Source organism: Oncorhynchus nerka, linkage group LG1 (assembly GCF_034236695.1).
Source record: "Oncorhynchus nerka isolate Pitt River linkage group LG1, Oner_Uvic_2.0, whole genome shotgun sequence".
Classification (NCBI taxonomy): Eukaryota; Metazoa; Chordata; class Actinopteri; order Salmoniformes; family Salmonidae; genus Oncorhynchus; species Oncorhynchus nerka.
Genome location: NC_088396.1, coordinates 54,791,635 through 54,818,792, shown reverse-complemented (window position 1 = coordinate 54,818,792; position 27,158 = coordinate 54,791,635). Strand labels below are relative to the sequence as shown.

At 36.0% G+C, this 27,158-nt stretch overlaps 1 protein-coding gene across 1 annotated transcript in view; it reads right to left on the bottom strand.

The window, feature by feature from the left end:
- Positions 1-208: 208 nt before the first annotated feature.
- Positions 209-27,158, bottom strand: part of LOC115124509 (neuropilin-2-like) — a 155,791-nt gene continuing 128,841 nt past the window's right edge. Inside the window, exon 7 of the mRNA XM_065018326.1 lies at positions 209-409. Coding sequence (XP_064874398.1) covers positions 209-409 — 201 coding nt within the window. The remainder of the gene's footprint in view (positions 410-27,158) is intronic.

Genomic DNA, 27,158 nt, shown 5'->3' with positions numbered 1-27,158 from the left:
CTGACACTGAGGCTGACACCGAAGCTGACACCGAAGCTGACACTGAGAGTGACACCGAAGCTGACACCGAAGCTGACACAGAGGCTGACACCGAAGCTCAAATCCAGGACCTCTGCCTGACTAGCACGTGTGATCTCACCCCCCCCCCCAAAGCGTCTTACCAGTCGGTGCCACGTGAAAAGCTATTCACTGGCACAAGCAGGACCCTTCAGGAGAAAGGCTCACACATCCCCACGTGCTGCACGAGTCCTACCTTGTGGTTCTTGCCGTATCGGTAGACCATCCAGTCCTCTCCATTGGTGCTGACCTCCAGCTTAAAGGTGGTGACGTAGTAGGACTTCTGGGTCTCCTTGGACACCGCTCCCTGGGTAGAGATACCCGTCAACACCTTCAGGACATGGAGATCCACCTGGGGGAGGGAGAAAGATATATATATATATATATATTAGAGAGAGAGAGAGAGAAGGAGAGAGAGAGAGAGAGAGAGAGAGAGAGAGAGAGAGGAGAGATCGTGAGAGAGAGGAGGGAGAGATAGTGAGAGAGAGGAGGGAGAGAGAGAGAGAAGGAGAGATCGTGAGAGAGAGGAGGAGAGAGAGAGAAAGAACATAATCAAGATAATTTGAACAACTATGATCATTTGAATCCACCAGTCTAGATCTGAGATTGCTCTCCCCTCCTCGCTCTCCCTCTCTCTCTCTCCATCTATCTATCTATCTCTCTCTTGCTCTTTCCCTCTCTCCTCTCCTCCATCTCTCTCCCCACCATCTCTCTCCTCCCTCTCTCTCCTCCATCTCTCTCTCTCCTACATCTCTATCTCCCCTCCATTTCTCTCTCCTCCAGCTCTCTCTCTCCCCCCTCCATCTCTCTCTCCTCCCTCTCTCCCTACATCTATCGCTCTCTCCTACATCTCTCTCTCCCCTCCATCTCTCTCTCCTCCCTCTCTCCTCCATCTATCTATCTATCTATCTATCTATCTATCTATCTATCTATCTATCTATCTATCTATCTATCTATCTATCTATCTATCTATATATCTATCTCTCCTCTCTCCCTCTCCTCTCCTCTTTCCTCCCTCTCTCTTCTCCATCTATCTATCTATCTCTCCTCTCTCCTTTCCTCCCTCTCTCCTGCAGCGATCGATAGTAATGACCCTGGTGCTCATTCTAATTTCCCTTCATGATGATCACCTTCCTATTTCATCTCCATTCTGCTCTGCTACGTGGCTGGACTAGGAACACTACCAGGGTCTATATCAGCCAGGAGACACGCACACACGCACACAAACACACGCACACAAGCACACACACACACACACACGCACACACACAAAACACACACAGACGCACCTGAAGTTTAATCTGCAACTCTCTCAGCCTCCCAGTCCTCTGGGAGCAGCTCTGCTCTCTGAATCCCTGATCCCCGTGTGCGTCCTCAATGGAGCCCTAGTACCTATATAGTGCACTACTTTAGGCCAGAGCCCTATGGAACCCTAGTCCCTATATAGTGCACTACTTTAGACCAGAGCCCTATGGAACCCTAGTCCCTATATAGTGCACTACTTTAGACCAGAGCCCTATGGAACCCTAGACCCTATATAGTGCACTACTTTAGACCAGAGCCCTTTGGAACCCTAGTCCCTATATAGTGCACTACTTTAGACCAGAGCCCTTGGAACCCTAGTCCCTATATAGTGCACTACTTTAGACCAGAGCCCTATGGAGCCCTAGTCCCTATATAGTGCACCGGAGAGTCCTAGTCTATAGTAGTGCACTAGATAGGAAATAGGGTACCATCATTCAGTTCCCCATTAGTTTTTGCCGAAGCAGCAGCTATTCCTCCACTGATAGACAAGGACAGTCCTGTCCACTGATACTGTCCACTGATACTGTCCACTGATACTGTCCACTGATACTGTCCACTGATACTGTCCACTGATACTGTCCACTGATACTGTCCACTGATACTGTCCACTGATACTGTCCACTGATACTGTCCACTGATACTGTCCACTGATACTGTCCACTGATACTGTCCACTGATACTGTCCACTGATACTGTCCACTGATACGGTCCACTGATACTGTCCACTGATACTGTCCACTGATACTGTCCACTGATACTGTCCACTGATACTGTCCACTGATACTGTCCACTGATACTGTCCACTGATACGGTCCACTGATACTGTCCACTGATACTGTCCACTGATACTGTCCACTGATACTGTCCACTGATACTGTCCACTGATACGGTCCACTGATACTGTCCACTGATACTGTCCACTGATACTGTCCACTGATACTGTCCACTGAACCCTGATACTGTCCTGATACTGTCCACTGATACTGTCCACTGATACTGTCCACTGATACTGTCCACTGATACGGTCCACTGATACTGTCCACTGATACTGTCCACTGATACTGTCCACTGATACTGTCACTGATACTGTCCACTGATACTGTCCACTGAGGTCCACTATACTGAACCCACTGATACTGTCCCTGATACTGTCCAGATGTCACTGATACTGTCCACTGATACCAGAGTCCACTGATACTGTCTGAAGACCAGTCCTGTCCACTATACTGTCCACTATACTGTCCACTGATACTGTCCACTGATACTGTCCCACTGATACTGGATACCCACTGAGTCCCTATACTGTCCACTGATACTGTCCACTGATACTGTCCACTGATACTGTCCAGAGTCCCTGATACTGGATACCCACTGATACGGTCCACTGATACTGTCCACTGATACTGTCCACTGATACTGTCCACTGATACTGTCCAGATAGTCCAGATACGGTCCACTGATACTGTCCACTGATACTGTCCACTGATACTGTCCACTGATACTGTCCACTGATACTGTCCAGATACTGTCCACTGATACTGTCCACTGATACTGTCCACTGATACTGTCCACTGATACTGTCTGATACTGTCCACTGATACTGTCACTGATACGGTCCACTGATACTTTCCACTGATACTGTCCACTGATACTGTCCACTGATACTGTCCACTGATACTGTCCACTGATACTGTCCACTGATACTGTCCACTGATACTGTCCATGATACTGTTGATTGTCCACTGATACTGTCCACTGATACTGTCCACTGATACTGTCCACTGATACTGTCTGATAGACAAGGACAGTCCTGTCCACTGATACTGTCCACTGATACTGTCCACTGATACTGTCCACTGATACTGTCCACTGATACTGTCCACTGATACTGTCCACTGATACTGTCTGTCCACTGATACTGTCCACTGATACTGTCCACTGATACTGTCCACTGATACTGTCCACTGATACTGTCCACTGATACTGTCCACTGATACTGTCCACTGATACTGTCCACTGATACTGTCCACTGATACTGTCCACTGATACTGTCCACGCAACTTAAACACACACACTATATACAAACAACACAAATAGGCAATCATCTGTGATAGAGTGTGATATAGTGTGTTATAGTGTGTTATAGTGTGTTATAGTGTGTTATAGTGTGTTATAGTGTGATATAGTGTGATATAGTGTGTTATAGTGTGTTATAGTGTGTTATATTGTGTTATAGTGTGTTATAGTGTGATATAGTGTGATATAGTGTGATATAGTGTGTTATAGTGTGTTATAGTGTGTGTGTGATATAGTGTGTTATAGTGTGTTATAGTGTGTTATAGTGTGATATAGTGTGATATAGTGTGTTATAGTGTGATAGAGTGTGTATAGTGTGTTATAGTGTGATAGAGTGTGATATAGTGTGTTATAGTGTGTTATAGTGTGTTATAGTGTGTTATGTGTGTTATAGTGTGTTATAGTGTGTTATAGTGTGATATAGTGTGTTATAGTGTGATATAGTGTGTTATAGTGTGTTATATAGTGTGTGATATAGTGTGATATGTGATATAGTGTGATATAGTGTGATATAGTGTGTTATAGTGTGATAGAGTGTGATATAGTGTGTTATAGTGTGATAGAGTGTGATATAGTGTGTTATAGTGTGATATAGTGTGATATAGTGTGTTATAGTGTGTTATAGTGTGATATAGTGTGATAGAGTGTGATAGAGTGTGATATAGTGTGATATAGTGTGATAGAGTGTGTTATAGTGTGATATAGTGTGATATAGTGTGTTATAGTGTGATATAGTGTGATATAGTGTGATATAGTGTGATATAGTGTGATATAGTGTGATAGAGTGTGATATAGTGTGTTATAGTGTGTTATAGTGTGATATAGTGTGTTATAGTGTGTTATAGTGTGTTATAGTGTGATATAGTGTGTTATAGTGTGATATAGTGTGATAGAGTGTGTTATAGTGTGATATAGTGTGTTATAGTGTGATAGAGTGTGATATAGTGTGATATAGTGTGTTATAGTGTGATAGAGTGTGATAGTGTGATATAGTGTGTTATAGTGTGTTATAGTGTGATTGTGATATAGTGTGATATAGTGTGATATAGTGTGTTATAGTGTGATAGAGTGTGATATAGTGTGATATAGTGTGATATAGTGATAGTGTGATATAGTGTGTTATAGTGTGATATAGTGTGATATAGTGTGATATAGTGTGATATAGTGTGATATAGTGTGTTATAGTGTGATAGAGTGTGATATAGTGTGTTATAGTGTGTTATAGTGTGTTATAGTGTGATAGAGTGTGATATAGTGTGATATAGTGTGATATAGTGTGATATAGTGTGATATAGTGTGATATAGTGTGTTATAGTGTGATAGAGTGTGATATAGTGTGATATAGTGTGATATAGTGTGATATAGTGTGATATAGTGTGTTATAGTGTGATATAGTGTGATATAGTGTGATATAGTGTGATATAGTGTGATATAGTGTGTTATAGTGTGATAGAGTGTGATATAGTGTTATAGTGTGTTATAGTGTGATATAGTGTGATATAGTGTGTTATAGTGTGATATAGTGTGTTATAGTGTGATAGAGTGTGATATAGTGTGTTATAGTGTGTTATAGTGTGTTATAGTGTGTTATAGTGTGTTATATTTTGTGTGATATAGTGTGTTATAGTGTGATATAGTGTGTTATAGTGTGTTATAGTGTGTTATAGTGTGTTATAGTGTGTTATAGTGTGATATAGTGTGATATAGTGTGATATAGTGTGATATAGTGTAGTGTGTTATAGTGTGTTATAGTGTGTTATAGTGTGTTATAGTGTGATAGAGTGTGATATAGTGTGATATAGTGTGATATAGTGTGATATAGTGTGTTATAGTGTGATAGAGTGTGATATAGTGTGATATAGTGTGATATAGTGTGATATAGTGTGATATAGTGTGATATAGTGTGATATAGTGTGATATAGTGTGATATAGTGTGTTATAGTGTGATAGAGTGTGTTATAGTGTGTTATAGTGTTATAGTGTGATATAGTGTGTTATAGTGTGTTATAGTGTGTTATAGTGTGATATAGTGTGATATAGTGTGATAGTGTGATATAGTGTGTTATAGTGTGTTATAGTGTGATATAGTGTGATATAGTGTGTTATAGTGTGATATAGTGTGTTATAGTGTGTTATAGTGTGTTATAGTGTGATATAGTGTGATATAGTGTGTTATAGTGTGATATAGTGTGTTATAGTGTGTTATAGTGTGTTATAGTGTGTTATAGTGTGATATAGTGTGATATAGTGTGTTATAGTGTGTTATAGTGTGTTATAGTGTGATATAGTGTGATAGAGTGTGTTATAGTGTGATAGAGTGTGATATAGTGTGTTATAGTGTGATAGAGTGTGATATAGTGTGATATAGTGTGTTATAGTGTGTTATAGTGTGATATAGTGTGATAGAGTGTGATAGAGTGTGATATAGTGTGATATAGTGTGATAGAGTGTGTTATAGTGTGATATAGTGTGATATAGTGTGTTATAGTGTGATATAGTGTGATATAGTGTGATATAGTGTGATATAGTGTGATATAGTGTGATATAGTGTGTTAGAGTGTGATAGAGTGTGATAGAGTGTGATATAGTGTGATAGAGTGTGATATAGTGTGTTATAGTGTGTTATAGTGTTTTATAGTGTGATATAGTGTGATATAGTGTGTTATAGTGTGATATAGTGTGTTATAGTGTGATAGAGTGTATATAGTGTGTATATAGTGTGATATAGTGTGATATAGTGTGATAGAGTGTGTTATAGTGTGTTATAGTGTGATATAGTGTGATAGAGTGTGTTATAGTGTGATAGAGTGTGATATAGTGTGTTATAGTGTGATAGAGTGTGATAGAGTGTGATATAGTGTGATAGAGTGTGATATAGTGTGTTATAGTGTGATAGAGTGTGATAGAGTGTGATATAGTGTGATAGAGTGTGTTATAGTGTGTTAGAGTGTATATAGTGTGTTATAGTGTGATAGAGTGTGATATAGTGTGATAGAGTGTGTTATAGTGTGTTAGAGTGTGATATAGTGTGATAGAGTGTGATATAGTGTGTTATAGTGTGATTGTGATAGAGTGTGATATAGTGTGATAGAGTGTGATATAGTGTGTTATAGTGTGTTTTATAGTGTGATATAGTGTGATATAGTGTGTTATAGTGTGATATAGTGTGTTATAGTGTGATAGAGTGTATATAGTGTGATAGTGTGATATAGTGTGATAGTGTGTTATAGTGTGTTATAGTGTGATATAGTGTGATTTAGTGTGTTATAGTGTGATATAGTGTGTTATAGTGTATAGTGTGATATAGTGTGATTATAGTGTGTTATAGTGTGATAGAGTGTGATATAGTGTTTTATAGTGTGTTATAGTGTGATAGAGTGTGTTATAGTGTGATATAGTGTGATATAGTGTGATAGAGTGTGTTATAGTGTGTTATAGTGTGATAGAGTGTGATATAGTGTTTATAGTGTGTTATAGTGTGATAGAGTGTGTTATAGTGTGTTATAGTGTGTTATAGTGTTATAGTGTGTTATAGTGTGATAGAGTGTGATATAGTGTTTTATAGTGTGTTTAGTGTGTTATAGTGTGTTATAGTGTGATATAGTGTGATAGTGTGTTATAGTGTATAGTGTGATATAGTGTGTTATAGTGTTATAGTGTGTTATAGTGTGTTATAGTGTGTTATAGTATAGGGTGTGATATAGTGTGTTATAGTGTGTTATAGTGTGTTATAGTGTGATATAGTGTGTTATAGTGTGATATAGTGTGTATAGTGTGATATAGTGTGATATAGTGTTTTATAGTGTGTTATAGTGTGATAGAGTGTGTTATAGTGTGTTATAGTGTGTTATAGTGTGTTATATAGTGTGTGTTATAGTGTGATATAGTGTGATAGAGTGTGTTATAGTGTGTTATAGTGTATAGTGTGATATAGTGTTTTATGTTATAGTGTGTTATAGTGTGATATAGTGTGATATAGTGTGTTATAGTGTGATATAGTGTGTTATAGTGTGTTATAGTGTGTATAGTGTGATATAGTGTGTTATAGTGTGATATAGTGTGTTATATAGTGTGATAGAGTGTGTTATAGTGTGTTATAGTGTGATATAGTGTGTTATAGTGTATTATAGTGATATAGTGTGATATAGTTATAGTGTGTTATAGTGTGATATAGTGTGTTTATAGATAGTGTGTATAGTATAGTGTGATAGGTGTGTTATAGTGTGATATAGTGTGTTATAGTGTGATAGAGTGTGATATAGTGTGTTATAGTGTGTTATAGTGTGATATAGTGTGTTATAGTGTGATAGTATAGTGTGATAGATAGTGTGATAGTGTGATATGTGTTATAGTGTGATATAGTGTGTTATAGTGTGATAGAGTGTGTTATAGTGTGATATAGTGTTTTATAGTGTGTTATAGTGTGTTATAGTGTGATATAGTGTGATATAGTGTGTTATAGTGTGTGATAGAGTGTTATATAGTGTGATATAGTGTTTTATAGTGTGATAGAGTGTGATATAGTATAGTGTGATATAGTGTGATATAGTGTGTTATAGTGTGATATAGTGTGTTATAGTGTAGTGTATATAGTGTGATATAGTGTGATAGATAGTGTGTTTTTATAGTGTGATATAGTGTGATAGTGTGAGTATAGTGTGATATAGTGTGATATAGTGTGATATAGTGTGATACTTAGTGTTTTATAGTGTGATATAGTGTGATATAGTGTGATATAGTGTGATATAGTGTGATATATATAGTGTGATATAGTGTGATATAGTGTGTTATAGTGTGATATAGTGTGATATAGTGTGATATAGTGTGATATAGTGTGATAGAGTGTGATATAGTGTGTTATAGTGTGTTATAGTGTGTTATAGTGTGATATAGTGTGATAGAGTGTGTTATAGTGTGATAGAGTGTGATATAGTGTGTTATAGTGTGATAGAGTGTGATATAGTGTGATATAGTGTGTTATAGTGTGTTATAGTGTGATATAGTGTGATAGAGTGTGATAGATGTGATATAGTGTGATATATAGTGTTATAGTGTGATATAGTGTGATATAGTGTGATATAGTGTGATATAGTGTGATATAGTGTGATATAGTGTGTGATATAGTGTGATATAGTGTGTTATAGTGTGTTATAGTGTGTTATAGTGTGTTATAGTGTGATATAGTGTGATATAGTGTGTTATAGTGTGTTATAGTGTGATATAGTGTGATAGAGTGTGTTATAGTGTGATATAGTGTGTTATAGTGTGATAGAGTGTGATATAGTGTGATATAGTGTGTTATAGTGTGATATAGTGTGATATAGTGTGTTATAGTGTGATATAGTGTGTTATAGTGTGATATAGTGTGATATAGTGTGTGATATAGTGTGTTATAGTGTGATATAGTGTGATTATAGTGTGATATAGTGTGATATAGTGTGTTATAGTGTGATATAGTGTGTTATAGTGTGATATAGTGTGTATAGTGTGATATAGTGTGATATAGTGTGATAGAGTGTGTTATAGTGTGTTATAGTGTGTTATAGTGTGTATATAGTGTGTATATAGTGTGATATAGTGTGATAGAGTGTGATATAGTGTGATATAGTGTGTTATAGTGTGATAGTGTGATATATATAGTGTGATATAGTGTGATAGTGTGTGTATAGTGTGATATAGTGTGATATAGTGTGATATAGTGTGTTATAGTGTGTTATAGTGTGATAGTGTGATATAGTGTGATAGTGTGTTATAGTGTGATAGAGTGTGTTATAGTGTGTTATAGTGTGTTATAGTGTGATATAGTGTGATAGAGTGTGTTATAGTGTGATATAGTGTGATATAGTGTGATATAGTGTGTTATAGTGTGATAGTGTGTTATAGTGTGATATAGTGTGTTATAGTGTGATATAGTGTGATATAGTGTGTTATAGTGTGTTATAGTGTGTTATAGTGTGATATAGTGTGTTATAGTGTGATATAGTGTGATATAGTGTGTTATAGTGTGTTATAGTGTGTTATAGTGTGATATAGTGTGTTATAGTGTGATATAGTGTGATATAGTGTGATAGAGTGTGATATAGTGTGTTATAGTGTGATATAGTGTGTTATGTGTGTGTGTTATAGTGTGTTATAGTGTGTTATAGTGTGATAGTGTGTGTTATAGTGTGATATAGTGTGATATGTGTGATATAGTGTGTTATAGTGTGATATAGTGTGATATAGTGTGATATAGTGTGTTATAGTGTGTTATAGTGTGATATAGTGTGATATAGTGTGATATAGTGTGATATAGTATAGTGTGATATAGTGTGTTATAGTGTTTTATAGTGTGATATAGTGTGATATAGTGTGTTATAGTGTGATATAGTGTGTTATAGTGTGATAGAGTGTATATAGTGTGTATATAGTGTGATATAGTGTGATATAGTGTGATAGAGTGTGTTATAGTGTGTTATAGTGTGATATAGTGTGATAGAGTGTGTTATAGTGTGATATAGTGTGATAGAGTGTGATAGAGTGTGATAGAGTGTGATATAGTGTGATATAGTGTGTTATAGTGTGATAGAGTGTGATATAGTGTTTTATAGTGTGTTATAGTGTGATAGAGTGTGTTATAGTGTGATATAGTGTGATATAGTGTGATAGAGTGTGTTATAGTGTGTTATAGTGTGATAGAGTGTGATATAGTGTTTTCTAGTGTGTTATAGTGTGATAGAGTGTGTTATAGTGTGTTATAGTGTGTTATAGTGTGATATAGTGTGATAGAGTGTGTTATAGTGTGATAGAGTGTGATATAGTGTTTTATAGTGTGTTATAGTGTGTTATAGTGTGTTATAGTGTGATATAGTGTGATAGAGTGTGTTATAGTGTGATAGAGTGTGATATAGTGTGTTATAGTGTGTTATAGTGTGTTATAGTGTGATAGAGTGTGTTATAGTGTGATAGAGTGTGATATAGTGTGTTATAGTGTGTTATAGTGTGTTATAGTGTGATATAGTGTGTTATAGTGTGATATAGTGTGATATAGTGTGATAGAGTGTGATATAGTGTTTTATAGTGTGTTATAGTGTGATAGAGTGTGTTATAGTGTGTTATAGTGTGTTATAGTGTGTTATAGTGTGATAGTGTGTGTTATAGTGTGATATAGTGTGATAGAGTGTGTTATAGTGTGTTATAGTGTGATATAGTGTGATATAGTGTTTTATAGTGTGTTATAGTGTGTTATAGTGTGATATAGTGTGATATAGTGTGTTATAGTGTGATATAGTGTGATAGAGTGTGTTATAGTGTGTTATAGTGTGATATAGTGTTTTATAGTGTGTTATAGTGTGTTATAGTGTGATATAGTGTGATATAGTGTGTTATAGTGTGATATAGTGTGATAGAGTGTGTTATAGTGTGTTATAGTGTGATATAGTGTGATAGTGTGTTATAGTGTGTTATAGTGTGATATAGTGTGATATAGTGTGATAGAGTGTGTTATAGTGTGTTATAGTGTGATATAGTGTGTTATAGTGTGTTATAGTGTGATATAGTGTGTTATAGTGTGATAGAGTGTGTTATAGTGTGATATAGTGTGTTATAGTGTGATAGAGTGTGATATAGTGTGTTATAGTGTGTTATAGTGTGATATAGTGTGTTATAGTGTGATAGAGTGTGTTATAGTGTGATATATAGTGTGATATAGTGTGTTATAGTGTGTTATAGTGTGATATAGTGTGTTATAGTGTGATAGAGTGTGTTATAGTGTGATATAGTGTGTTATAGTGTGATAGAGTGTGTTATAGTGTGATATAGTGTGTTATAGTGTGATATAGTGTGTTATAGTGTGATATAGTGTGATATAGTGTGTTATAGTGTGATATAGTGTGATAGAGTGTGTTATAGTGTGTTATAGTGTGATATAGTGTTTTATAGTGTGATAGAGTGTGATATAGTGTGTTATAGTGTGATATAGTGTGATATAGTGTGTTATAGTGTGATATAGTGTGTTATAGTGTGATATAGTGTGATAGAGTGTGTATATAGTGTGTATATAGTGTGATATAGTGTGATATAGTGTGATAGAGTGTGATATAGTGTGTTATAGTGTGATAGAGTGTGTATATAGTGTGATATAGTGTGATATAGTGTGATAGAGTGTGTTATAGTGTGTTATAGTGTGTTATAGTGTGATAGTGTGTGTTATAGTGTGATATAGTGTGTTATAGTGTGATAGTGTGAGTGTGATATAGTGTGATATAGTGTGTTATAGTGTGTTATAGTGTGATATAGTGTGATATAGTGTGTTATAGTGTGATATAGTGTGATAGAGTGTGTTATAGTGTGTTATAGTGTGATATAGTGTTTTATAGTGTGATAGAGTGTGTTATAGTGTGATATAGTGTTTTATAGTGTGTTATAGTGTGTTATAGTGTGATATAGTGTGATATAGTGTGATATAGTGTGTTATAGTGTGTTATAGTGTGATATAGTGTGATAGAGTGTGTTATAGTGTGTTATAGTGTGATATAGTGTGATATAGTGTGATATAGTGTGATATAGTGTGATATAGTGTGTTATAGTGTGTTATAGTGTGATAGAGTGTGATATAGTGTGTTATAGTGTGATATAGTGTGATATAGTGTGTTATAGTGTGATATAGTGTGTTATAGTGTGATATAGTGTGATAGAGTGTGTATATAGTGTGTATATAGTGTGATATAGTGTGATAGAGTGTGATATAGTGTGATATAGTGTGTTATAGTGTGTTATAGTGTGATAGAGTGTGTTATAGTGTGATATAGTGTGATAGAGTGTGATATAGTGTGATATAGTGTGATATAGTGTGTTATAGTGTGATATAGTGTGATATAGTGTGATATAGTGTGATAGAGTGTGATATAGTGTGATATAGTGTGATATAGTGTGTTATAGTGTGATATAGTGTGATATAGTGTGATAGAGTGTGATATAGTGTGATATATAGTGTGATAGAGTGTGATATAGTGTGTTATAGTGTGTTATAGTGTTTTATAGTGTGATATAGTGTGATATAGTGTGTTATAGTGTGATATAGTGTGATAGAGTGTATATAGTGTGTTATAGTGTGTTATAGTGTGATATAGTGTGATATAGTGTGATATAGTGTGTTATAGTGTGTTATAGTGTGATATAGTGTGATATAGTGTGATATAGTGTGTTATAGTGTGTTATAGTGTGTTATAGTGTGATATAGTGTGTTATAGTGTGTTATAGTGTGATATAGTGTGATATAGTGTGTTATAGTGTGATATAGTGTGTTATAGTGTGTTATAGTGTGATAGATAGTGTGATATAGTGTGATATAGTGTGATAGAGTGTGATATAGTGTGTTATAGTGTGATATAGTGTGATTGTGATAGTGTGATTATAGTGTGATATAGTGTGTGATAGAGTGTATAGTGTGATATAGTGTGATATAGTGTGTTATAGTGTGTTATAGTGTGTTATAGTGTGATATAGTGTGATAGAGTGTGATAGAGTGTGATATAGTGTGTTATAGTGTGTATAGTGTGATATAGTGTTATAGTGTGATATAGTGTGTTATAGTGTGATAGAGTGTGATATAGTGTGATATAGTGTGATATAGTGTGTTATAGTGTGTTATAGTGTGATATAGTGTGATATAGTGTGTTATAGTGTGTTATAGTGTGTGTATAGTGTGTTATAGTGTGATAGAGTGTGATAGTGTGATATTGTGATATAGTGTGATATAGTGTGATATAGTGTGTTATAGTGTGTTATAGTGTGTTATAGTGTGATATAGTGTGATATAGTGTGATATAGTGTGATATAGTGTGTTATAGTGTTTTATAGTGTGATATAGTGTGATATAGTGTGATAGTGTGTGTTATAGTGTGATAGAGTGTGATAGAGTGTGATATAGTGTGATAGAGTGTGATATAGTGTGATATAGTGTGTTATAGTGTGTTATAGTGTGTTATAGTGTGATATAGTGTGATATAGTGTGATATAGTGTGATATAGTGTGATATAGTGTGTTATAGTGTTTTATAGTGTGTTATAGTGTGTTATAGTGTGATAGAGTGTGTTATAGTGTGATAGAGTGTGATAGAGTGTGATATAGTGTGATATAGTGTGATATAGTGTGTTATAGTGTGTTATAGTGTGTTATAGTGTGTTATAGTGTGATATAGTGTGATATAGTGTGATATAGTGTGATATAGTGTGTTATAGTGTTTTATAGTGTGATATAGTGTGATATAGTGTGTTATAGTGTGTTATAGTGTGATAGAGTGTGATATAGTGTGATAGTGTGATAGTGTGATATAGTGTGATATAGTGTGATATAGTGTGATATAGTGTGTTATAGTGTGTTATAGTGTGTTATAGTGTGTTATAGTGTGTTATAGTGTGATATAGTGTTTTATAGTGTGATAGAGTGTGATATAGTGTGATATAGTGTGTTATAGTGTGTTATAGTGTGATAGAGTGTGATAGAGTGTGATAGTGTGATATAGTGTGTTATAGTGTTTTAGAGTGTGATATAGTGTGTTATAGTGTGTTATAGTGTGTTATAGTGTGTTATAGTGTGATAGAGTGTGATATAGTGTGTTATAGTGTGTTAGAGTGTGATATAGTGTGATATAGTGTGTTATAGTGTGTTATAGTGTGATAGTGTGATATAGTGTGATATAGTGTGATATAGTGTGTTTATAGTGTGATATAGTGTGATATAGTGTGATATAGTGTGATATAGTGTGTTATAGTGTGATATAGTGTGATAGAGTGTGATATAGTGTGTTATAGTGTGTTATAGTGTGATATAGTGTGATATAGATAGTGTGTTATATAGTGTGATATTGTAAAGTGGCTGTTCCACTGGATGTCATATAGTGTGTTATAGTGTGTCTATAGTGTCTGCTAAATGACTTAAATGTATATAGTGTGTTATAGTGTGATAGAGTGTGTTATAGTGTGATAGAGTGTGATAGAGTGTGTTATAGTGTGATATAGTGTGTTATAGTGTGTTATAGTGTGTTATAGTGTGATAGAGTGTGTTATAGTGTGATAGAGTGTGTTATAGTGTGATAGAGTGTGATAGAGTGTGTTATAGTGTGATATAGTGTGTTATAGTGTGTTATAGTGTGTTATAGTGTGTTATAGTGTGATAGAGTGTGTTATAGTGTGATAGAGTGTGTTATAGTGTGATAGAGTGTGTTATAGTGTGATAGAGTGTGATAGTGTGTTATAGTGTGATATAGTGTGTTATAGTGTGTTATAGTGTGTTATAGTGTGTTATAGTGTGTTATAGTGTGATATAGTGTGATATAGTGTGATATAGTGTGATATAGTGTGATAGAGTGTGTTATAGTGTGATATAGTGTGTTATAGTGTGTTATAGTGTGATAGAGTGTGATATAGTGTGATATAGTGTGATATAGTGTGATATAGTGTGATATAGTGTGATATAGTGTGATATAGTGTGATATAGTGTGATATAGTGTGATATAGTGTGATATAGTGTGATATAGTGTGATATAGTGTGATATAGTGTGATATAGTGTGATATAGTGTGATATAGTGTGATATAGTGTGTTATAGTGTTTATAGTGTGATAGAGTGTGATATAGTGTGATATAGTGTGTTATAGTGTGATAGAGTGTGATATAGTGTGTTATAGTGTTTATAGTGTGATATAGTGTGATATAGTGTGTTATAGTGTGTTATAGTGTGATAGAGTGTGATAGTGTGATATAGTGTGATAGAGTGTGATATAGTGTGTTATAGTGTGTTATAGTGTGATATAGTGTGATATATAGATGCACTATTATAAAAGTGTGTTACTGGATGTCATAAGTGATTTGTAAGTGCTGGATATCTGCTAAATGACTTAAATGTAAATGTGTTATAGTGTGATATGTGTTATAGTGTGATATAGTGTGTTATAGTGTGTTATAGTGTGATATAGTGTGTTATAGTGTGTTATAGTGTGATATAGTGTGATAGAGTGTGATATAGTGTGATATAGTGTTTTATAGTGTTTTATAGTGTGATAGAGTGTGATATAGTGTGATATAGTGTGTTATAGTGTGATATAGTGTGATAGAGTGTGATATAGTGTGTTATAGTGTGTGTTATAGTGTGATATAGTGTGATATAGTGTGTTATAGTGTGATATAGTGTGTTATAGTGTGTTATAGTGTGATATAGTGTGTTATAGTGTGATAGAGTGTGATATAGTGTGATAGAGTGTGATATAGTGTGATATAGTGTGATATAGTGTTTTATAGTGTTTTATAGTGTGATAGAGTGTGATATAGTGTGATATAGTGTGTTATAGTGTGTTATAGTGTGATAGAGTGTGATATAGTGTGATAGAGTGTGTTATAGTGTGATAGAGTGTGATATAGTGTGTTATAGTGTGATATAGTGTGTTATAGTGTGTTATAGTGTGATATAGTGTGTTATAGTGTGTTATAGTGTGATAGAGTGTGATATAGTGTGTTATAGTGTGTTATAGTGTGATAGAGTGTGATATAGTGTGTTATAGTGTGATATAGTGTGTTATAGTGTGATATAGTGTGTTATAGTGTGATAGAGTGTGATAGAGTGTGTTATAGTGTGATAGAGTGTGTTATAGTGTGATAGAGTGTGATATAGTGTGATAGAGTGTGATAGAGTGTGATAGAGTGTGATATAGTGTGATATAGTGTGATAGAGTGTGTTATAGTGTGTTATAGTGTGATATAGTGTGATAGAGTGTGTTATAGTGTGATATAGTGTGATAGAGTGTGATAGAGTGTGATATAGTGTGATATAGTGTGTTATAGTGTGATAGAGTGTGTTATAGTGTGATATAGTGTGATAGAGTGTGTTATAGTGTGATATAGTGTGATATAGTGTTTATAGTGTGTTATAGTGTGTTATAGTGTGATATAGTGTGATATAGTGTGTTATAGTGTGATATAGTGTGTTATGATGTGTTATAGTGTGTTATAGTGTGATATAGTGTGATATAGTGTGTTATAGTGTGTTATAGTGTGATATAGTGTGATATAGTGTGATAGAGTGTGTTATAGTGTGTTATAGTGTGATATAGTGTGTTATAGTGTGTTATAGTGTGATATAGTGTGTTATAGTGTGATAGAGTGTGTTATAGTGTGATATAGTGTGTTATAGTGTGATATAGTGTGATATAGTGTGTTATAGTGTGTTATAGTGTGATATAGTGTGTTATAGTGTGATAGTGTGTGTTATAGTGTGATATAGTGTGTTATAGTGTGATAGAGTGTGTTATAGTGTGTTATAGTGTGATATAGTGTGTTATAGTGTGATAGTGTGTTATAGTGTGATATAGTGTTTTATAGTGTGTTATAGTGTGTTATAGTGTGTTATAGTGTGATATAGTGTGTTATAGTGTGATATAGTGTGATAGAGTGTGTTATAGTGTGTTTATAGTGTGATATAGTGTTTATAGTGTGATATAGTGTGTATATAGTGTTATAGTGTGATATAGTGTGATATAGTGTGTTATAGTGTGATATAGTGTGTTGATATAGTGTGATAGAGTGTGTATATAGTGTGTATATAGTGTGATATAGTGTGATATAGTGTGATAGAGTGTGTTATAGTGTGATATAGTGTGATATAGTGTTTTATAGTGTGTTATAGTGTGATTATAGTGTGATATAGTGTGATATAGTGTGATATAGTGTGTTATAGTGTGATATAGTGTGATATAGTGTGATAGAGTGTGTTATAGTGTTTATAGTGTGATATAGTTATAGTGTGATATAGTGTGATATAGTGTGTTATAGTGTGATATAGTGTGTTATAGTGTGATATAGTGTGATATAGTGTGATATAGTGTGATAGAGTGTGTTATAGTGTGATATAGTGTTTTATAGTGTGATATAGTGTGATATAGTGTGTTATAGTGTGATATAGTGTGATATAGTGTGATAGAGTGTGTTATAGTGTGATATAGTGTGATATAGTGTGATATAGTGTGATATAGTGTGTTATAGTGTGATATAGTGTGATATAGTGTGTTATAGTGTGTTATAGTGTGATATAGTGTGATATAGTGTGATATAGTGTGTGTGTTATAGTGTGTTATAGTGTGATATAGTGTGATATAGTGTGTTATAGTGTGATATAGTGTGATATAGTGTGTTATAGTGTGATATAGTGTGTTATAGTGTGATATAGTGTGATAGAGTGTGTATATAGTGTGTATATAGTGTGATATAGTGTGATATAGTGTGATATAGTGTGATATAGTGTGTTATAGTGTGTTATAGTGTGATAGAGTGTGTTATAGTGTGATATAGTGTGATAGAGTGTGATATAGTGTGTTATAGTGTGATATAGTGTGATATAGTGTGATATAGTGTGATATGATAGTGTGATATAGTGTGATATAGTGTATAGTGTGATATAGTGTGATACAGTGTGATATAGTGTTTTATAGTGTGATATAGTGTGATATAGTGTGATAGTATAGTGTGATATAGTGTGTTATAGTGTGATATAGTGTGATATAGTGTGTTTATAGTGTGATATAGTGTGATATAGTGTGTGATATAGTGTGATATAGTGTGATAGTGTGATATAGTGTGATTAGTGTGATATAGTGTGATATAGTGTGTTATAGTGTGATAGTGTGATATAGTGTGATATAGTGTGATATAGTGTGTTATAGTGTGATAGAGTGTGATATAGTGTGATATAGTGTGATATAGTGTGTTATAGTGTGTTATAGTGTTTTATAGTGTGATATAGTGTGTTATAGTGTGTTATAGTGTGATATAGTGTGATAGAGTGTGATAGAGTGTGATATAGTGTGATATAGTGTGTTATAGTGTGATAGAGTGTGATAGAGTGTGATATAGTGTGATAGAGTGTGTTATAGTGTGATAGAGTGTGATATAGTGTGATATAGTGTGATATAGTGTGATAGAGTGTGATATAGTGTGTTATAGTGTGTTATAGTGTGTTATAGTGTGATATAGTGTGATATAGTGTGATATAGTGTGATATAGTGTGTTATAGTGTTTTATAGTGTGATATAGTGTGATATAGTGTGATAGAGTGTGTTATAGTGTGATAGAGTGTGATAGAGTGTGATATAGTGTGATAGAGTGTGATATAGTGTGATATAGTGTGTTATAGTGTGTTATAGTGTGTTATAGTGTGATAGAGTGTGATATAGTGTGATATAGTGTGATATAGTGTGATATAGTGTGTTATAGTGTTTTATAGTGTGTTATAGTGTGTTATAGTGTGATAGAGTGTGTTATAGTGTGATAGAGTGTGATAGAGTGTGATATAGTGTGATATAGTGTGATATAGTGTGTTATAGTGTGTTATAGTGTGATATAGTGTGATAGAGTGTGATATAGTGTGATATAGTGTGATATAGTGTGATATAGTGTGTTATAGTGTTTTATAGTGTGATATAGTGTGATATAGTGTGTTATAGTGTGTTATAGTGTGATAGAGTGTGATATAGTGTTTTATAGTGTGATAGAGTGTGATATAGTGTGTTATAGTGTGATAGAGTGTGATATAGTGTGTTATAGTGTGTTATAGTGTGTTATAGTGTGTTATAGTGTGTTATAGTGTGATATAGTGTTTTATAGTGTGATAGAGTGTGATATAGTGTGATATAGTGTGTTATAGTGTGTTATAGTGTGATAGAGTGTGATAGAGTGTGATAGAGTGTGATATAGTGTGTTATAGTGTTTTAGAGTGTGATATAGTGTGTTATAGTGTGTTATAGTGTGTTATAGTGTGTTATAGTGTGATAGAGTGTGATATAGTGTGTTATAGTGTTTTAGAGTGTGATATAGTGTGTTATAGTGTGTTATAGTGTGATAGAGTGTGATATAGTGTGATATAGTGTGATATAGTGTGATATAGTGTGTTATAGTGTGATATAGTGTGATATAGTGTGATATAGTGTGATATAGTGTGTTATAGTGTGATATAGTGTGATAGAGTGTGATATCCTTCTCACCCCCCCCCCCCCCTTAAAAGACCTAGATGCACTATTGTAAAGTGGCTGTTCCACTGGATGTCATAAGGTGAAAGCACCAATTTGTAAGTCGCTCTGGATAAGAGCGTCTGCTAAATGACTTAAATGTAAATATAGTGTGTTATAGTGTGATAGAGTGTGTTATAGTGTGATAGAGTGTGATAGAGTGTGTTATAGTGTGATATAGTGTGTTATAGTGTGTTATAGTGTGTTATAGTGTGATAGAGTGTGTTATAGTGTGATAGTGTGTTATAGTGTGATAGAGTGTGATATAGTGTGATATAGTGTGATATAGTGTGTTATAGTGTGTTATAGTGTGTTATAGTGTGTTATAGTGTGATAGAGTGTGTTATAGTGTGATAGAGTGTGTTATAGTGTGATAGAGTGTGATAGAGTGTGTTATAGTGTGATATAGTGTGTTATAGTGTTTTATAGTGTGATAGAGTGTGATATAGTGTGTTATAGTGTGATATAGTGTGATAGAGTGTGATAGAGTGTGATAGAGTGTGATATAGTGTGATATAGTGTGATATAGTATGATATAGTGTGATATAGTGTGTTATAGTGTGATAGAGTGTGATAGAGTGTGATATAGTGTGATATAGTGTGATATAGTATGATATAGTGTGATAGAGTGTGTTATAGTGTGATATAGTGTGATATAGTGTGTTATAGTGTTTTATAGTGTGATAGAGTGTGATATAGTGTGTTATAGTGTGTTATAGTGTGATAGAGTGTGATATAGTGTGTTATAGTGTTTTATAGTGTGATATAGTGTGATATAGTGTGTTATAGTGTGTTATAGTGTGATAGAGTGTGATAGAGTGTGATATAGTGTGATAGAGTGTGATATAGTGTGTTATAGTGTGTTATAGTGTGATAGAGTGTGATATCCTTCTCACCCCCCTTAAAAGACCTAGATGCACTATTGTAAAGTGGCTGTTCCACTGGATGTCATAAGGTGAAAGCACCAATTTGTAAGTCGCTCTGGATAAGAGCGTCTGCTAAATGACTTAAATGTAAATATAGTGTGTTATAGTGTGATAGAGTGTGTTATAGTGTGATAGAGTGTGTTATAGTGTGTTATAGTGTGATAGAGTGTGTTATAGTGTGATAGAGTGTGATATAGTGTGATAGAGTGTGATATAGTGTGATATAGTGTTTTATAGTGTTTTATAGTGTGATAGAGTGTGATATAGTGTGATATAGTGTGTTATAGTGTGTTATAGTGTGATAGAGTGTGATATAGTGTGATAGAGTGTGTTATAGTGTGTTATAGTGTGATAGAGTGTGATATAGTGTGTTATAGTGTGATAGAGTGTGTTATAGTGTGTTATAGTGTGATAGAGTGTGTTATAGTGTGATAGAGTGTGATATAGTGTGATAGAGTGTGATATAGTGTGATATAGTGTGATATAGTGTTTTATAGTGTTTTATAGTGTGATAGAGTGTGATATAGTGTGATATAGTGTGTTATAGTGTGTTATAGTGTGATAGAGTGTGATATAGTGTGATAGAGTGTGTTATAGTGTGATAGAGTGTGATATAGTGTGTTATAGTGTGATATAGTGTGTTATAGTGTGTTATAGTGTGATATAGTGTGTTATAGTGTGTTATAGTGTGATAGAGTGTGATATAGTGTGTTATAGTGTGTTATAGTGTGATAGAGTGTGATATAGTGTGTTATAGTGTGATATAGTGTGTTATAGTGTGATATAGTGTGTTATAGTGTGATATAGTGTGATATAGTGTGATAGAGTGTGTTATAGTGTGATATAGTGTGATATAGTGTGATAGAGTGTGAGAGTATAGTGTGATATAGTGTGATATAGTGTGATAGAGTGTGTTATAGTGTGTTATAGTGTGATATAGTGTGATAGAGTGTGTTATAGTGTGATATAGTGTGATAGAGTGTGATAGAGTGTGTGTGATATAGTGTGTTATAGTGTGATATGTGATATAGTGTGATAGAGTGTGATAGTGTGTTATAGTGTGATATAGTGTGATATAGTGTGATAGAGTGTGATAGAGTGTGTTATAGTGTGATATAGTGTGATAGAGTGTGTTATAGTGTGATATAGTGTGTTATAGTGTGATATAGTGTGTTATAGTGTGATATAGTGTGATAGAGTGTGATAGAGTGTGTTATAGTGTGATATAGTGTGATAGAGTGTGTTATAGTGTGATATAGAGTGTTATAGTGTGATAGAGTGTGTTATAGTGTGATAGAGTGTTTTATAGTGTGATAGAGTGTGATAGAGTGTGATAGAGTGTGATATAGTGTGATAGAGTGTGATAGAGTGTGATAGAGTGTGATATAGTGTGATATAGTGTGATAGAGTGTGTTATAGTGTGATATAGTGTGATATAGTATGATAGAGTGTGTTATAGTGTGATAGAGTGTTTTATAGTGTGATAGAGTGTGATAGAGTGTGATAGAGTGTGATATAGTGTGATAGAGTGTGATAGAGTGTGATAGAGTGTGATATAGTGTGATAGAGTGTGATAGAGTGTGTTATAGTGTGATATAGTGTGTTATAGTGTGATAGAGTGTGTTATAGTGTGATAGAGTGTGTTATAGTGTGATATAGTGTGTTATAGTGTGATAAAGTGTGTTATAGTGTGATAGAGTGTTTTATAGTGTGATAGAGTGTGATAGAGTGTGATAGAGTGTGATAGAGTGTGATATAGTGTGATAGAGTGTGATAGAGTGTGATAGACAAAGACATGAGGAAGTGGATGGCGGCATATTTTTTACATTTAAACTCGGACAAAACAGAGATGCTAGTTCTAGGTCCCAAGAAACAAAGAGATCTTCTGTTGAATCTGATAATTAATCTTTATGGTTGTCTCAAATAAAACTGTGAAGGACCTCGGCGTTACTCTGGACCCTCTTTTGACGAACATATCAAGACTGTTTCAAGGACAGCTTTTTTTCATCTATGTAACATTGCAAAAATCAGAAACTTTCTGTCCAAAGATGATGCAGAAAAAATGTATCCATGCTTTTGTCACTAGAGTTGATTTCAAGGTGTTACTGCTAACCTACAAAGCATTACATGGGCTTGCTCCTACCTATCTCTCTGATTTGGTCCTGCCGTACATACCTACACGTACGCTACGGTCACAAGACACAGGCCTCCTAATTGTCCCTAGAATTTCTAAGCAAACAGTTGGAGGCAGGGCTTTCTCCTATAGAGCTCCATTTTTATGGAACGGTCTGCCTACCCATGGGAGAGATGCAGACTCGGCCTCAACCTTTAAGTCTTTATTGAAGACTCATCTCTTCAGTGGGTCCTATGATTGAGTGTAGTCTGGCCCAGGAGTGTGAAGGTGAACGGAAATGCTCTGGAGCAACAAACCGCCCTTGCTGTCTCTGCCTGGCCGGTTCCCCTCTCTCCGCTGGGATTCTCTGCCTCTAACCCTATTACGGGGGCTAAGTCACTGGCTTACTGGTGCTCTTCCATGCCGTCCCTAGGAGGGGTGCATCACTTGAGTGGGTTGAGTCACTGACGTGATCTTCCTGTCCTGTTTGTCGCCCCTCTGGCTCATGCAGTGAAGGAAATCTTCGAGGGCTATACTTGCCCTTGTCTCGGGGTAGTAGGATGCTGGTCTGTTGATAGTGTTTTGGGGTGTGTGCTTTAGACAAAGTGGGTGGGGTTATATCCTGCCTGGTTGGCCCTGTCCGGGGGTATTGTCGTCCGGGGCCACAGTGTCTCCCGATCCCCCTTGTCTCAGCCTCCAGGATCTTTGGAGCAATAGTCAATAGTGCTGCTGCTCCAGTTTAACCTGTTACTCCTACCCCCTACTTTTTCGAACATTCTGTTAAAAATCGCGCACATTTCAGCGCCCTGCTACTCAGGCCAGGAATATAGTATATGCATATGATTAGTATGTGTGGATAGAAAACACTCAGACGTTTATAAAACTGGTTAAATCACGGCTGTGACTATAACAGAACGTGCGTTTCATCGAAAAGTGCACGAAAATCTGATCACTGAAAATGGAAAAAAATATGCGGCTACGGAACCCTGACCTGTTCACCGGATGCACTACCTTGTCCCAGACTGTTCTTAACTCTCTCTCTCTCTGCCGCACATGCTATTTCGAAGTCTGAATGCTCGGCTATGAAAAGCTAAGTGACATTTACTCCTTATGTACTGACCTGTTGCACCCTCTACAACCACTGTGACTTTTATTTGACCCTGTTGCTTGCCTCGAAGCGAGCATAGAAGGCATTTAGTTTGTCTGGTAGGCTAATATATTTGGCAGCTCGCGGCTGGGTTTCCCTTTATAATCCGTGATAGTTTGCGAGCGTTGACACTTCCAACGAGCGTCAGAGACGGTGTAGTAGGATTCGTTCTTAGTACTGTATTGATGCTTTGCCTGTTTGATGACTTGTCGGAGGTCGTAGCTGGATTTCTTATAAGCGTCCGGGTTAGAGACCCGCTCCTTGAAAGCTGCAGCTCTAGCCTTTAGCTCAGTGTGGATGTTACCTGTAATCCATGGCTTCTGGTTGGGATATGTACGTACGGTCACTGTGGGGACGACATCGTCGACACACTTATTAATGAAGCCGTGACTGATGTGTTAAACATCGGATGGTGTTATCAGATTAATCAGTCTGTGCTATCGAAGGTCCGGTAGCTTTAGTCTCCTCTTCATTAGACCACTTCCTGTTTGAGTTTTTTTGCTTGTAAACTGGAATCAGGAGGATAGAGTTATGGTCAGATGTGTCTAAATGAGGGTGAGAGAGAGAGCTTTGTACGCGTCTCTGTGTGGAGTAAAGGTGGACTACAGTTTAGTCACCTGTAGTTGCACAGGTAACATGCTGATAAAAGAAAACAAGGTAAAAACAGGATTTCAGTTTCCCGTTAAAATCACCGTCCACGAGAAGCACCGGGTTGGTAAACAGACAGCTACGAAGAATATAGATGGAAAACTCTCTTGTTATATAATACGGTTTACAGCTTATTCTAACTCAGGTGATCAAAAACATGAGACTTCCTTAATGATATTAGAGACGGCAGTTGTTAACCTGTTGCTTCTACTCGGGACGCTTGCGTCCCAACTAGAGCTCTGGAAATGCAAATGCGCTACGCTAAATGCTAATAGTATTAGTTAAAACTCAAAAGTTCATTAAAATACACATGCAGGGTATCGAATTAAAGCTACACTCGTTGTGAATCCAGGCAACAAGTCAGATTTTTAAAATGCTTTTCGGCGAAAGCATGAGAAGCTATTATCTGATAGCATGCAACACCCCAAAAGACCCACAGGGGACGTAAACAAAATAATTAGCATTTCGGCGTTACACAAACCGCACAATAAAATAGAAAACATTCATTACCTTTCACCATCTTCTTTGTTGGCACTCCTAGATGTCCCATAAACACTATTTGGGTCTTTATTTCGATTAAATCGGTCCATATAAAGCCTAGATATCGTTATATGTAGACTGTGTGATAAACAAAAAAAACATCGTTTCAAAACGTAACGTCATTTTTTAAAATTCAAAAAGTCGACGATAAACTTTCACAAAACACTTCAAATACGTTTGTAATGCAACTTTAGGTATTAGTAAACGTTAATAAGCGATAAAATTCATCAGGAGGCGATGTAAAGATCATTAGCTGTCCGTCTGGAAAAATGTCCGGCTAGAAACTCAACGAAAATATCCGGTCCTAGACCGGATTAGATACGGTGTCCTGCATGTGTTTGACCAAGAAAAAACTCGAAGGGAAATGACAAGACTCTAGACACCGTGTAGAAGCTGTAGGTACTGCAACCTCAGTCAATTAATTGTGGTTCACCTTTATCAATGGGATCAAGTAGCGCATGGATATATTTTCCCATTTTCAGTGATCAGTTTTTCCTGTGCTTTTCGATGTAAATGCCGTTCTGGTAAAGCCACAGCAGTGATTTAACCAGTTTTTTAAACGTCTGAGTGTTTTCTATCCACACAGACTAAGCAAATGCATATACTATATTCCTGGCATGAGTAGCAGGGCGCTGAAATGTTGCGCGATTTTTAACAGAATGTTCAAAAAAGTAGAGGGTCGACTGAAGAGGTTAACCTGTTAAGACTCTAGGGGCAGTATTTCATTTTTGGATAAAAAGACGTGCCCGTTTTAAGCGCAATATTTTGTCACGAAAAGATGCTCGAATATGCTTGGAATTGATAGTTTTGGAAAGAAGACAGTCTTACGTTTCCAGAAATGCAAAGATTTTCACTGTGAGTCCCTTAGAACAAATGCTTCGGGCAAAACCAAGATGTATGACCGACCAGGAAATGCACAGGATTTCTGAGGCTACGTTTTCCATGATCGCCTTATATGGCTGTGAATGCGACAGGAATGAACGGACTCTTTCTCTTGTTTCCCCAAGGTCTTTGCAGCATTGTGACGTATTTGTAGGGATATCATTGGAAGATTGACCATAAGGGACTACATTTACCAGGTGCCCCGCTTGGTGTCTGCGTGGCAATCGGTGCGCAAAAGTCAGGTCCCGGTATTTTTCCATTCAAATCTCAGAACAAACCAGGCTACAAGGACGGTGCTTTCAATGGAGAGAAATATGACAAACCACCTTCAGGATTGATTCAAACAACGTTTTCCATGTTTCAGTCGATATTATGGAGTTAATTCGGAAAAAAGTTCGACATGTAGGTGACTGAATTTTCGGTTAGTTTCGGTAGCCATATGCATAGTAACAAAAGGTAACGATGTGTCCTACACAAGAATCTTTCAGGAAAAACTGGACATCTGCTATGTAACTGAGAGTCTCCTCATTGAAACATCTGAAGTTCTTCAAAGGTAAATTATTTTATTTGATTCCTTGGCTGGTTTTTGTGAATATGTTGCGTGCTAAATGCTAACGCTAATGCTAAGCTAGCTATCACCACTCTTACACAAATTAGTGATTTTCTCTGGTTCTAAAGCATATTTTGAAAATCTGAGACGACAGGATTGTTAAGAAAAGGATAAGCTTGAGAACAGGCATATTTATTTCATTTCATTTGCGATTTTTAGAAATCGCTAACGTTGCGTTATGCTAATGAGCTTGAGGCTGTAGTTACGCTACCGCATACGGGTTTGGTCGGACTATGAGGTTAACAGAGATGAGACACCCTCTCATCTTACCCGAGGCTACCGACTGATCTTACCCGAGGCTACCAACGGATCTTACCTGAGGCTACCGACTGATCTTACCCGAGGCTACCGACTGATCTTACCCGAGGCTACCGACTGATCTTACCTGAGGCTACCGACTGATCTTACTCGAGGCTACCGACTGATCTTACCCGAGGCTACCGACTGATCTTACCCGAGGCTACCGACTGATCTTACCCGAGGCTACCGACTGATCTTACCTGAGGCTACCGACTGATCTTACTCGAGGCTACCGACTGATCTTACCCGAGGCTACCGACTGATCTTACCCGAGGCTACCGACTGATCTTACCCGAGGCTACCGACTGATCTTACTCGAGCTACCGACTGATCTTACCTGAGGCTACCGACTGATATACCCGAGGCTACCGACTGATCTTACCCGAGGCTACCGACTGATCTTACCCGAGGCTACCGACTGATCTTACCCGAGGCTGCCGACTGATCTTACTCGAGGCTACCGACTGATCTTACCTGAGGCTACCGACTGATATACCCGAGGCTACTGACTGATCTTACCCG